The following is a 14,545-nucleotide window of genomic DNA, read 5'->3' as shown; positions in this document are numbered from 1 at the left end:
TGTGTGTGTATTTAGTTACTATGTGTGTGTATGCGTGTGTGCATATGCATGCATGTGTATGTGTATGTGTGTGTGTGTGTGTGTGTGTGTGTCTGTGTGTATTTAGTTACTATGTGTGTGTATGCGTGTGTGCATGTGCATGCATGTGTATGTGTGTGTGTGTGTTCGTGTGTGTGTGTGTGTGCGTGTCCATGCCGAGGCGTCGGCTTACGGGGAAGTAGAGTTGAGTCTCCCTACAGCTCTGCAGTCGTAGAAGGTGATGTTGGTGTGAGAGACGGTCACCTCCCCAAACATCACGGCCACTCTCAGAGACATGTGGTCTAAACGCAGGGGAAACATTACGGCTTTGACTGAATCAATCACAGAAGCTCTGAAGTTATGGTTCAATGAATCCAATGACAGGAGAATGGATTATGGTTGTATGATTATGGGATGAGATTTAATATTAATTAATATTCCTATTTGTAAAAGGTTAAATCGTTTATAAATAACTACTTAATAATGTTACGGCAAACAGAGAAGGCAATACTTCAATTTCATTTGCGTGTTGCCTGGGTGATAGATCCCATTGCATGTGTGTGAGTGCGTGATTTATTCGTTTTTCAATTGGCCGAGGGACTAAGTTTAGCTCCGCTTGCTACAAAGCAACTGGTCACAACTGATTAAAATAGGCCCGGTAATGTGAGCCAAGGCAGGCATAGACCCTCACGCACCACTGCCTGCTGGGCTGGGGGGGAGGAGCTCCGGCAGAGGTGATTGACAGGTGATTCTGTTGTCCGTGACAACGGCGGGCTGAGCTGGTAGAGTTCCAAAAGAGCAGGAGAGTGACTCCCCTTCTGGGAGCTCTGGGAGTTGGACCACTGTCAGAGACACCTAGCAGAGGGAAACACAGGAGGCTGTTAGGAACACGACTCCACGACTCCTCGCCTCCTCTCCTCTCCTCTCCTCCGTCCTCCACTCGCTTCGCCCTTAACAAGCATTGGAGGAGAAGATGTAAAACGGAGGAACCAAGATCTTCTCCTCCGATGCGTGTTTCAGTAGGACGTGAGTGAAGGACGTGAGGAGTTGTGTTCCTAACAATTGAAAAAAGGCTTTACACTAAGACATGGTTAACGTGCCGCACTTATGCTACGTTTTCTAATAGCGGCAATCCTTGTAAACAAACCAAATGTTGTGCTTGACCACAACACCAGATTACAGAAAACGCTTCGTTTAGACCAAAATCGGTGCTCTTCATTGAACATTCTTTGTCATGTGATCTCATTCCTTGATTGCTACTGACTAGTTATATACATATATACACTCACTGAACACTTTATTAAGAACACCTGTACACCTTCTCATGGTGAAGGTGGTGGAATGGTGTGGGGAATGTTTTCTTGGCACACTTTGGGCCTGTTAATATCAATCAATCCTCGATTGAATGCCACAGCCTATTTGTATTATTGTTCTGTATTGTTTAAGTATTGTTGCTGACCATGTGCATCCCTTCATGGCCACAATTTACCCATCTTCTAATGGCTACTTCCAGCATGATAATGCACCATATCACAAAGTAAAAGTCATCTCTAACTGGTTTCATGAACATGACAGTGAGTTCAGTGTTCTTCAGTGGCCTCCTCAGTTACCGGATCTGAATCCAATCTAGCACCTTTGGGATGTGGTAGAACGGGAGATTCACATCTTGAAAGTGCACCTGAAGAATCTGCAGGAATTGCGTGATGCAATCATGTGATCATGGAGCAGAATCTCAAAGGAATGTTTCCCACATCTTGTGGAATCAATGCCACGAATAATTGAAGCTGTTTTGAGAGCAAAGGGAGGCCCTACCCAGTATTAGTATAGTGTTCCTCATAAAGTGCTCAGTGAGTGTATATTAAAGCTGAAATCTACATACTGAGCCTTTTAAGCTTACTACAGTATGAGGGTTTTTAAGCGTGAAAAGGTTGAGAGGATTGAGAGGGTCTAAGTGGATTGGATAGGTTTAAGCAGTGGTAATAGCTCCAGCTTGCCCTCTGATACGTAAGGTGGAATGTTTGACATCTCGTATCTACACAAGTGTCCATGTAGGGGTGGAAGAGGGCTAGGGGACGATTGGGAACTCGTCCATTCAGAGCTGCCTACCGGAGTCTGCTCCTCTCTGCTCTGCATGGCCGGGTCCAGGCTCTGCACCGTCACGCTCACACATATACCCAAGGTCTCAGGTCGACATAAGGGTTTAGAGGGCTAGGAGCTATTGGCTAGGAGCTAGGGGCTAGGGGCTAAGTGAAGGGGCTAGGGTCTAGGGGCTAGGAGCTAGGAGCTATTGGCTAGGAGCTAGGAGCTACTGGCTAGAAGCTAGGACCTAGGGACTAGGGACGAGGGGTTGATTTAGAATGAAAAGCCTACCTGAGTCTGCTCCTCTCTGCTCTGTATGGCCGGCTCCAGGCTCTGCACCGTCACACACTGGTTGGCCGTCTGGTAGCTCCACAGCCAGTGGTTGGGCTGGGCGTGGCGCTGACACTCCAGCTTACGACTGCATCTGTCGGAGGAAGTAAAGAAACGATGAGGAAAAAGGTCCACCAAAGTGCTCTGTTTTTTTTTTTAATAGTTTCCATTTCACCTTATCATATACCTGGGCCATGTGCTGCATCGCCCAGGGACATGGTTATAAATCGCAGGAATATCCACGTGTCTCTCGCTCAGAATACAAAATGTTCTCTCACCAACACAGAATGGGAACTGAGGGTATTTACAAGCGATCCATATTTCAGATAGAGTAATTATATGTCAATATATGTAACTAGGACGCTGGTGAAATGAGTGAGATAACCAGTTTGGTGCTATTAATACTGATATGTAAACGTAGCGGAGTCGCTGAGGGGAGAGGAGGGGAGGGGAGGGGAGGGGAGAGGAGAGGAGAGGAGAGGAGAGGAGAGGAGAGGAGAGGAGAGGAGAGGAGAGGAGAGGAGGGGAGGGGAGGGGAGGGGAGAGGAGAGGAGAGGGGAGGGGAGGGGAGGGGAGAGGAGGGTTTTAAACAGTAGCCTACCTGCCCTCCAGCACACACCAGCCACAGTACGGGTCTCTGACTGACAGGCAGGACCGGCAGTCAGACTGCTGCTCACACTGAGATACCGGCACCTTGGTGACCTGAGAGAAACAGATGACACACACACACATTAAGATACAGGACACACACACACTCACACACTCTCTCACACACACACACACACTCTCTCTCACACACACACACACACACACTCACATTAAACGACTTGTTTCCATAACAACTTTACAGCTCCTAAGATAATTTTTTTTTTATATATAAACAGCACCACAAATTATTCTCAGCCAGAGTCTACAGATCTAAAGAGAGGACGTTTGGTTGGATTTACACAGTTTAAACCTCGGCTGTCATTGTGAAAGGTCATGTCTGTTTGTGCCTCTAAAGTTGTGACTGAGTACGCAGGCTTTGAGGTTTATTCCCCAGTCTTTCAAAGGGGCCTTGTGATGGATCATATCTGTGGCAGAAAATACACAAATAAAACTGCAGAGGACATTTGCAGATGACGAGTGGCAACCTTAAGAGTACATGTTTGTTTGTGTTAGTGCAGCTGTAAATACATGTGTGTGTGTGTGTGTGTGTGTGTATGTATGTATATGTGTGTGTGTGTGTGTGTGTGTATATGTGTGTGTGTGTGTGTGTGTGTGTGTGTGTGTGTGTGTGTGTGCGCTTGTACTGTGGCCTACTTTGCTCTCGGTGAGAACGTAAACATTCTGTCCAGATGAGTCCAGCAGGAGGTCGGCGTTGACGGGGCTGTCCTTGTCCACCAGGACCGTGTCATACAGCGTCCCTGTCCTGTTTGGCTGCAGGAACACCTGGAACACACACACACACACACACACACAGGGTAAAACACACAGACAGGCACATAAGGTCACCCACACACACAATGAAATCAGCTGTACAGTATTTATGTAAGCTAACCCCAACCCCAACCCCCCCCCCCCCCCCCACACACACACACAAACGCGTACACACAGGGTAAAACACACACACACACACACACACACACACACTCACACTCACACACAGGCACAGAAGGGGACGCTTGCTCACTCACTCACTCACTCTGACACACACACACACACACACGCGCACGTGTTATCAGATCTCGATGCGCAGCTTGGTATGCATTTCGCGTCTTCAAGGCATGAACACCAGACTGCTGCTGTGCCACTGCTGCGTGAGCATTTCTCCCAACGCTAAGCCTAGCCCGGGGCGACTCAGGGATGCAAACACACCACTTCCATTTTGGGAATTCTCTAAATCCTTCCATGTTTAATGGCATGTTACAGTTGAGTTGGCACGGCGATACCCCATCCCGCTGCCCCCCCCCCCCTCCACCCTTGCTACCCATCGCCCCCTCAGCTCTCCCACAACGCAGTGTTATGTGACGACACGTGTGCGATCGATAATCAGCCAGGATCAGCAGTCGGAACATGTTCCCCCTCCTGAGCTATCTATCTATCTCGTTCAGCCGCCGGGGGGGGGGGGGGGGGGGGCAAAGACGCCCCTGCCACCACGCCAGCGCCCTGACGCCACGCGGTTCCAGGCAGGCTGCCGCGGCAACAGCGCAGCTTGTGTTCAAAACACACCGCACGACAACACAACGCCCACAGGCTGTTTTAAGCCCGCCGTCGCAGCAACAACAACAGTATTTACATACACGGCGCACAGCGGCGGCGGGGAGAGATGACGCGGTCGTGAATGGGACAATCTGTTTCTGCTCACCACGGTGAACGCCGGCGGGGATGTGTTCTTACAAGTCAAAACACGCCGGAGAAACGATCGAGCTCGCTATCCCTGTGTGTGTGTCGGTCTCTCGGACCGGGGGGGGTGGGGGGTGGTTTGGCTGTAAACAGAAACGGGGACGTGCGCAGAGGGAGGTTTTAAGTCTCTTATCGTGTTTTTGATACATCTCAAAAACGGAGACAAAAAACCCCGAGTTGTACGGAATGTTCACCTTTGAGTGGCGCCCCGGCCCTCAGACGACAAGCATCTTAAACCTTTCGGCACATGCGCTCGCTTGTCAGAGGGCCGCATTCCTCAAATAGTTACCGTCCTGCTCTGCGATTAAAACGCCAAGCAACATTTGACGATATACTTTTGAAACCCAAAGGCACCCAGAACCCTTCTGTTCGGAACGCCCTGAAGACTCGAACGCAGACGTGCATAAAACATGTCCCGTATTTACAGAGGACGTGTCGTCTGCAGCTCCTGCAATCCACTGATTTGTTAAGTGACTCTGAAGAGAAGCTAATCTTAATTTCTCTTGTGTTAGGGCCTACGATTCCCACCCTGATGTAACAAAAGGCCAGTGTGTTACTCTGTCAGGAGTGAAGACCTTTCTGTGAAACACTGTGTCAAACTGTCAAATGCCAGATGGCAAGGTCATCGTATGATGGCATCACATCAGTATGCCGTCGGGGGGACGGACTCGTTAGGGAGGGGGGCCGAGGGGAGAGATAACCTGAGGACAAACAAGATTGCTCTGATATCATCTATAATTCACAATGGGCAACATGTTCATGAATTCTTCTCAATGCGTCGCGTGACGGTGAACAGATTCATTAGAAAGTCTACTTTATGCAGCTGTTCCTTCTTATCTCCTGCCAACTCTCTGCAAATTGCAAATTGAACGCTCACTGATGCGACATTACAGTCAAACAGACCTTCGTCTGGCCAACCGAAGGTCCCTCCTTTTCTACTTCAAATAGATACAGAATATTAATCTTAAGCGGTTCTCTGGGCAGTGGCATATTCGGAAATTCTCCCTCTCCTATCGCCCCCCCCCCTCTCTCTCTCTCCTCTCTCCCTCTCTCTCATATACAGGTGAATCCATTCAGTATAGAGACCCAGGATGAAGCGTAGGACACTTTACGCAGCTGTCCCTTATGCTCTCTGAATTCTCAGTGACCGCAATTTCAGTGGTAAATAGATCAGTGATGATGTGCACCGTACGCAGCTGTCTCTTACGCTCGGTGAACATTCACCGTGGTTAACAGGTCCAGTCGGTACATTAATGAGGAGGTGTACCTTATGCAGCTGTCCCTTCTTGTCCCCCAGCAGAGCGATGGTGTGCCCCGCCTCGGTCGCCGTGGTGACGGCAGTCAGCTGCGTACTCCTGGTCAGGGTGGGCGTGGCCTGCAAGGGGACGGTGCTGGCGATGGGGTTGGGGGTGTGCTCCCCGCCGCAGGGGTACTCATTCAACGAGTCCTGCAGGGGAAGACAAGTGACAGGCTCGGTCAGGTGGACTTGAGAATGAGGCTGATACTTTCAATACTTCTGGTACGCGTGATTTAGCCTACAATCATGGAACCAATTGAATAGTCCCAAAGGTGAAAACCCAAAAGTGAAACAAATCAAGTACACCTCAAGCATTTTGAAAAAAGTGCAACACTCTCTGGACAGAGGTGTGGGTCACCCCACCCCTCCCTAGTCTAGCTAGCTTGCCAGATTCATGCTTCTGCAGCCAGGCGACAGTTGTAAAGAGACCGACCCCACCCTCCCTCCCTCCCTCCCTCACCCTTCATTTCAGTCTGGTATGCACATACCAGCTGGCCACAAAACTCCAGGGGAAAGCAAAGACACCAGAAATACTCTAGCCATAAACATGAGAAGCCATAAATACAGAGCCATTTGATGGCACAGAGATGTAATGGTGAATGTCAGCCAGCAGGTGGAGATGAGAATATCTAACAGTTGTGTCGGCACAGTTGTGCTCCGAATACAAAGGGAGACATCATGTTATGAAAGAGGTAATGACATGGAAAGGTTGTTCATAGGGGTTACTTGTGGGCATTCATTAACACTTAGGCCGGGGATTCAACCGGTTGCAGATAGCAGCTTCCAGTCGTGCACTTTCAGAACTGCGTTTCATTTGCACAGCAATGTGGCCACTATCTCCAGCCAGGACACGTTGCTGTGCTTATCTAACACACTGTCTGAAAGCACAGTGCATTGCAGAAAGCTGCTATCTACAATTGATCGTGGGCTTGCAGCTGTTCTTCACTTGGCCCCAGTCGCCCTCAAAGTCGTTCTGGAGGTGCTGAAAACTACACTGCAGACGGCAACCGGCAAGTCGCTGCACATTCTCAGAAACCTATATCCTGTTATGTTCAAACCATTTACTGCACTGTATTTCCTTACCACATGCTGCCTTACGCACAGAACTCAAATCCACAAAGAGTATGTTGTCAGCCAAAACAACACAGCACACGGCCTTTTGTCAAGGCTCAACGCTGCCTTACCACAGAACTACTGGCATGATCAGTCACTAAACAAATAAGTGCTAAGTCCGCTACACATTTACAAACACAAGTTCGAGTTCAAAGCAAACAAACTTTCCCCTGACTAACGTGTCTTATTCTAAACCTGTTATGGGCCAAGTGTGGAGGACAGACTATAGTCAGCTCACCGAGGACACAGTTAAGTAGCCTACTGAATGGCTCACTGTCGTTGGCCAGTAGAGAAGTGTGATGTTGAGTCAGTAACAGTGATGACTGAGTCATCACGCTGAGTCAGTAACAGTGATGACTGAGTCATCATGCTGAGTCAATAACAGTGATGACTGAGTCTTGTTTGGTCACACCGTCAGTCAAGCAGCCGGTGGGAAGTTCGGCGGTGCGGTCAGTGGTGTTGCTGAGTTGTGGGTCTGTGATGGTGATGGAGTCAGTGGTTGGCTGTAAACCTGGGTGGTGTTCGGTGGTCAGTCCAGTGGTCTCTGGTGTTGTTGACTGTGTCAGTGATGGGGTGGAGACAACAACAGTGATGTGTACAAGTAGTCAGTGGGGCCAGGGGTTTGTCTGGTGGTCAGTGGGGCCAGGGGTTTGTCCAGTGGTCAGGAGGGCCAGGGGTTTGTCCGGTGGTCAGCGGGGCCAGGAGTTTGTCCGGTGGTCAGTGGGGCCAGGGGTTTGTCCAGTGGTCAGGAGGGCCAGGGGTTTGTCTGGTGGTCAGTGGGGCCAGGGGTTTGTCCTGTGGTCAGGAGGGCCAGGGGTTTGTCCAGTGGTCAGGAGGGCCAGGGGTTTGTCCAGTGGTCAGTGGGGCCAGGAGTTTGTCCAGTGGTCAGTGGGGCCAGGAGTTTGTCCAGTGGTCAGTCAGTGAAGCTGTGTGTTGGGACAGGATCTGGGTCAGGGAAACTCTGCCAGATGCAGGATTAAGCTGGATTTATTCACGCTGCCCTGGACTTAAAATACAAACGACCAAAGAGAAAGCAATCTGTGCAAATTCACATAGCTCCACATTCCCATACATACTGTACACACGCACCGAAACACGGCACACAGACATACACACAACAAAAACAACACACAAATCAAACCCACATACAGTACACACATATAGGAGAATACAGCCACAGCTCATCTGGGCTACGTTCTAAGTTAAAAACGACTACTTCATGAAAAGTTCATTGTGCAGGGGTACTCTCAAGTCTCCTTATGTGGATGGGCTTTGTTTTGGGTGTGCAACCATTTCCAGAACCATTTTTGGACCTGCACCTCCAGCTGTATGACCACAACCCATCTAGATTCCATTCTTCTATGTGTTTAACAATAAAAGCGATAGCAGAAAGAAAAAAAAAGAAAAAAAAAAGAAAAAAAAACCACAGTGCAGGTTTCCATCATGTACACCGCAGTACGTGACCTTGTGGTACTGTAGCTCGCTACAGAGAGAGGCAGAGGTTTCGCTATGTGGCCTTTTGGTGTGGGGCCATTTAGAGAAGCTCGCAGGCTGGCAGGCTGTGCACTGAGGATTAGAGAAGCCCGGCCCAGCCCAGAGAGGTTAGAGCAGCTGGAGGTAATCTGTGTCAGCAGCAGCAGCACATATATACACACACACACACGCAACACACACACACACACACACACGCAACACACACACACACACACACACACACACACACGCACGCACGCAACACACACACGCACGCAACATACACACACACACACACACACGCAACACACACACACACGCAACACACACACACACAGGCAGCTGTCTGTCACTCACCCACTTACATGGACAGTCAGTCACAGCCGACGGTCCTTTCACTGCCGCCGCCACCCGCCCTAACCCAGCTGACCCTGATGTCACGTAGCTGTGGCGCAGCCGGGTGACACAGCGCTCCCCCAGGGACACGGGCTCAGGCACTCATCCTCTGTGATCACCTGGCTGGCTGGCTGCTTAGTCTACCGTACACACACACACACACACACACACACCCACCTACTAAATCTACACTCACTTACAGGTCCATCACTGCAAATCCATTTAAATCGACTGGGATGGTTGTGTGTGTGTTTGTTTTTGTGTGTGTGTGTGTGTGTGTGTGTGTGGTAACAGTGCGCTCACATGACCACTGTAACTGTACACCCACTTACAGGTTAGGACAGCTCCGTGACATATTAACTACTCCCACTAGGTTTAGTGTTTAGTCATTTTAAACCACAACAGAGCGGTGTGGTGAGGAGCTCTCTCTCACAGAGCCTTTGTTCATCCTGTGAATACCTTTACAGGGTGTAATGGCTGGCTGCTTAACCTGCAGTAGGCCCACACACATACACACACGCACGCTTGAATCTACAGTAGGCCCACACACACACACACTTAATCTACAGTAGGCCTACACACACATACACACACTTGAATCTACAGTAGGCGTACACACACACACACACACACACACACACACTTGAATCTATAGTAGGCCTACACACACACACACTTGAATCTACAGTAGGCCCCCCCCCCCCCCCCCCCCACACACACACACACACACACACATTGAATCTACAGTAGCCCCCCCCCCCCCCCCACACACACACCTGAATCTACAGTAGGCCTACACACACATACACTTTAATCCACTTCCAGGCCCATTAGTGCAGCATGACTGCTCCACTAGGTCGGACGAATGTAGGGAGGATGTAGCTTCTACCAACCCCCCCCCCCCGCACTCAAGTGTCATTCCCCCGGTGACATTCTCCAACAACATTGCACATTTTACACTCCCACACAACTGCTGACCACTGCTTGCTGTTGTGTTCTGCTACTATACAACCTTGACACCCGATGTTATTGTTTTTAGTATTATTATTATTATTATTATTATTATATTCGATTGGATTGTTGATTGTTGTTTGCTGCCTTGTGGAGGAGCTAACGTGCCCTTGAAGCATTTCATCGTCTACGACTGTATTCTATGTATACGATCATTACATTTGATTTCATTTTTGATGTGTCATGTAGTTGTACTCCTGAGAGCGTGGTGTCTGAGGGTGAACGGCAAAGCGAGGGTGTGACCGTACCTTGTCCAGGCGCAGGCATTTCGACGACACGGCGTACTCGATGTAGGCCTCCGTCTGCCCCGACGCGCCCAGCCCTCCCTCCGTGTAGCAGAGCTCCTGGGCCGTCCTCAGGGCGCGGTCCAGCTCCGCCATCCCGTACACACACAGCGCCGAGCGGGCCGTGGGCGTGGGCGTGGACGCCTGGCCCGCCGCCATGGCCACGAACAGCGTGGGCTCCCCGCCGTGCGTGCCCAGCGACGCCCCCTGCGCCAGGTTGTACCCGCCCTCGCAGAGCAGCGGCACCTCCACGTACGAGTAGAAGCTGCGGTCGGCGGCGCAGAGGCGCGACACGTACGTGCGGTACTCCTTCCGGTGCCACATGTCGCGGCGCGAGAACAGGAAGTACACGTGGTTGCCGTGGTGAAGCGCCACCACGAAGTGGTTGTTGTACTCGGAGTAGCTGCCCACCACCAGCTTGCCCAGCTCCTCCTCCTGGGAGAAGGCCCGGCGGGGGGGGTGGGTGATGGGGGCCAGGCGGCGCGTGGTGATGGGGGGGATGTCCCCGGGCCCTTTGCTGGTGTAGCCCCGGCCGACCAGCATCAGCCGCAGGCCCTTCTGCTCCACCACCACCGCCACGGTGGAGACCCGCGGGTCGTTGGCCGCCACGTACTGAGTGTCCACGGGGTTGCTGGTCTGGTACAGCACCTCCGACACGTTCCCCAGGCTCCTCTTGTCGCAGATGCCCTGGAAGACCGAGCCGCAGACGATCAGGCTCCGGTGGTCCAGCCCCCCTTCCTCCAGGAGGAGGATCTTGTTGGAGTTGTCCGTGTCCTTGGCCGTGGGGCACTCCTGGGGGATGATGGGAGGGAGGCACTCGGAGCTGTCCATCTTGGGCCCCGTCTGACTCTGGGAGAGCACCCGGAGGTCCGCCGAGAGGTGGTAGAGGCTGTTGACGGCCCCCACGTACAGCTGCCCTGTGCTGGGGTCCAGCAGGAGGTGGTTGAGGGGGCTTCCATGGAGGTTGACGTGGGGGAAGGTCGCCGTGGCCGTGGCTGCCTCAGCGGGGTCATCGTCGGCCTGCTGAGTCAGGGCCGGGGGGGACAGGAGGAGCAGCAGTACCACGTGCCACCACCGGGGGGTGAGGGGGAGCAGGGGGGGAGCGGCAGCTGGCATGGCACCCCCTTCACCTGCTGGAAGAGGAGAGAAAGAGAGAGAAAGAGAGAGAGAACAGACCACAAGAGAGAGAGAACAGTGAGAAAAAGAGAATAGAGAGAGAGAGAGAGAGAGAGAGAGAGAGAGAGAGAGAATAGAGAGAGAACACAGGGGAGGGGGAGAGAAGAACAGAGGTTAGAGGGAGGAAGTACATTCGCTGTGTACTCCTGAGAATACCCAGCGGAACACACATCACTGCACCCTCACAAAGAGTTCTCGGCTTCAAACAGATTCTTTTGTTCTTCAAAGCTGTCCCACCTTCAGTCAGCTCAGTGTACTGTATGAGATCCTAGACTGGCAGGTTTGGATGAGCTCAAAAAAAGCCACATGTGTGTGAGAGAGAATGTTGAGTCTTCTTCTTCTTCTTCATAATCAAATACCCACAGTAAGGTGATTCGGCCCAGCGTCAGAAGTCTTAAAAGCACAGCACCTGATAAAACACACCAAATGCCAAAGCTAGGGTAGGAAATCCATCGGTCTTTGATACAGGCCTAGAAGACGTTCCTGTTCAGTCGTGACGTCATGGACATACGCAAAGACAGAGGAGGGTCTGTCAACAGGTAGTACTCGTTCACCGATCGTGGTCTAGACCCTCAGGAAAACTAGGGTTCCATGCAGGATCCAAAGACAACTGATGGAAAAATGGGGGAAGAAAATAAACCGACAAAATAACGCCAAAATAAGACAGGCGCCCCCCCGGGCTACGGAAGAGGGTTTTTTGCGCTCCGAATACAAGAGAAGAGGTTACTGCCTTTAAATGAGTAACCCGTTCACGTTGGGGAGAGGAGGCACAACCGACACTCTCTCAATAGAAAAAGACAGGATTTGGATTTTTTAACGAGACCGGTGCCCTTCCATGTTTAACCTAACCTTGAACGGTTCATGAGCCTGTCACGACCATGTACATATGGAAGCCGAGAGATGAGAGAATTAGAATATCAAGGCAATTTCCCCCCGCTGTCATTTTTCCTCACTCTTGCTGTCCAAAAAAAAATCTCTCTCCCTCTCCCTCTCTCTCCCTCTCCCTCTCTCTCTCATCTGCATAGTGCAAGCTTGTTTCTTCGCTAATACGGTTACATATAATATTCATTTTTAAAAGCAACAAAAAAAAAGTCAGAGAGAGAGAGAGAACATGGTGAAGAGGAGTAAAAGGGGCGAGAGAAGATTCATCTTTAATGTATGTAGCATCATCAGAGAAGTCTCCGGGCTCTTGCAGACCCTCTCTATATGAATGACGAGAGAGAAAAATTCTTGATCAGTCGAAAAATGTCTTGATCAGTATGCATAGCATTTTATCTCATCTCCCGAGACCAGCATCTTCACCTTCAAAGAGGGGTGGGGGTGGGGGGGGGGGAGGTGGGGGCGGGTGTTACACGGACAGTTTGCCACGCTGTTTAAGATTAAAGTAAAAATTCAATCAAGGGGGCTGGTCGCCTTATATCAGAGAGCCTCAGCACCTTCTTTGACATGTTCACTGGTCCCCTTTGGATAAAGTTCTCCATCCATACTCCATCCATACTAAGAATAAGCATCGAACATCAAACACACACTTCCATGTAGGGCTTCGGAAGAGAGGGAAGCAGAGGTTTGAACACAAACAAAGAGTCCACGGACTTCCACACCGACCGCAAAGGCTAAAACACACAGACGTTGTCACGGTTAACAGAGACTTAAACAGTCGCCTGGCCTATCAATCAACAACAGCGTACTGTAGTCGCCCAGACTACAGGCCGCCGCAAAGCACATAAAGCTTCAAAAGGAGGCTGACAGACAAAGAGGCAGACGGACTTCCACGCTGAAACACACACACACACCCTCTTTCCCACCATAAGTCTTTCTCTCGGTCTCGCAATTCCAACGGGGTCTGACGAGAGGAACCCTAATTAGCTATGGCGACAAACGCCGCCGTACGCCGCCATGCCCTCGCGGTATACAACAGGGAGGCAACATCAAACACACATATGCGTGAACGGCAGATAAAACTAAGCTAAAGTGTGACGAATAAAATCAGAGTTGGAGTTGGGGGGGGGGGGGTGGGGGGGGGGCATGACTCGGGACGAGCCGGTTTAAAAAGTACTGTGTTGTTACAGGAGGGGGTCTGTGTGAAGTCGGGTGTCAAAACAATCAATTTCACAGCGTGATTCTCTGGCTGAGGCTTCTGCAGCATCAGCAGCCCCTCTTCCCACCTCTCTCTCTAACCCTCTCTCTCTAACCCTCTCTCTCTAACCCTCTCTCTCTCCCTCTCCCTCCCTCTCTCCTCTCTCTCTCTCCTCTCTCTCTTAAATGGTAATACGAGTCCCGGGGCGAGAGGAGAGGAGAGAAAAGAGAGAGAGAGAGAGTAGGAGAGAGGGTTAGAGAGAGAGAGAGAGAGAGAGAGAGAGAGTAGGAGAGAGGGTTAGAGAGAGAGAGAGAGTAGGAGAGAGAGTTAGAGAGAGAAGCTCCAGAGAGTGACAGAGAAGCGCTGCTGCTCCGCTCTGGTGTGATGATGCAAGGGGAGGGAGGGAGAGAGAGAGAGAGAGAGAGAGAGAGGGGGAGAGAGAGGGGGAACAAGAGAAAAATAGGAGAGAGGGGAACTATCTAGGGGGCAATCACTTTGCTATACCCATGAGGGGAGTCAACAGAGGACAATGGGGGGGGACCTCGTATAGGGGGGGTCTCTCTCTCTCTCTCTTTTTAACCCCCCCCCCCCCCCCATCTTTCACCCGCCCGGCATGCTTGGTGGGGTTGCCTAGCTCACTCCACAGGCACGGCAGCGCTGTCACAATTCCGCTCATTACCCCCAGAAAACAGCCACCACCACAATTCCAGAGAGAGTACACACCCTTCACTCCCACACCGCACCGCCTACCCCGCGCCCAGCGCTGCAGCAGACACTATGCCATCAGTCCCAGACACAGGCCTAGACGCAGACATTCAAATGGGAACGAACACACACACACACACACACACACACACACACACACACACACGCATATGCACAAACACTATGACAGACAGACAGACA

General features: G+C 51.0%; 1 protein-coding gene across 4 annotated transcripts in view; it reads right to left on the bottom strand.

Moving 5' to 3' along the window:
- Positions 1-14,545, bottom strand: part of plxnb3 (plexin B3) — a 51,606-nt gene that overhangs the window by 17,508 nt on the left and 19,553 nt on the right. For 2 of the 4 annotated variants that reach the window (XM_083674868.1, XM_083674869.1), the window contains exons 2-8: positions 10,351-11,519; positions 6,080-6,259; positions 3,730-3,858; positions 3,029-3,129; positions 2,389-2,521; positions 714-873; positions 212-320 (exon numbers count right to left, since the gene is read on the bottom strand). In XM_083674868.1, coding sequence (XP_083530994.1) covers positions 212-320; positions 714-873; positions 2,389-2,521; positions 3,029-3,129; positions 3,730-3,858; positions 6,080-6,259; positions 10,351-11,502 — 1,964 coding nt within the window. In that variant the 5' untranslated portion in view covers positions 11,503-11,519. The remainder of the gene's footprint in view (positions 1-211; positions 321-713; positions 874-2,388; positions 2,522-3,028; positions 3,130-3,729; positions 3,859-6,079; positions 6,260-10,350; positions 11,520-14,545) is intronic. The other 2 variants (XM_083674870.1, XM_083674871.1) reach the window with 2 other exon arrangements.

This window comes from Argentina silus (genome assembly GCF_951799395.1).
Source record: "Argentina silus genome assembly, chromosome: 8".
Taxonomy (NCBI): domain Eukaryota; kingdom Metazoa; phylum Chordata; class Actinopteri; order Argentiniformes; family Argentinidae; genus Argentina; species Argentina silus.
The sequence above is the reverse complement of the archived record's forward strand: the minus strand, read 5'-3'. Positions and strand labels throughout refer to the sequence as shown.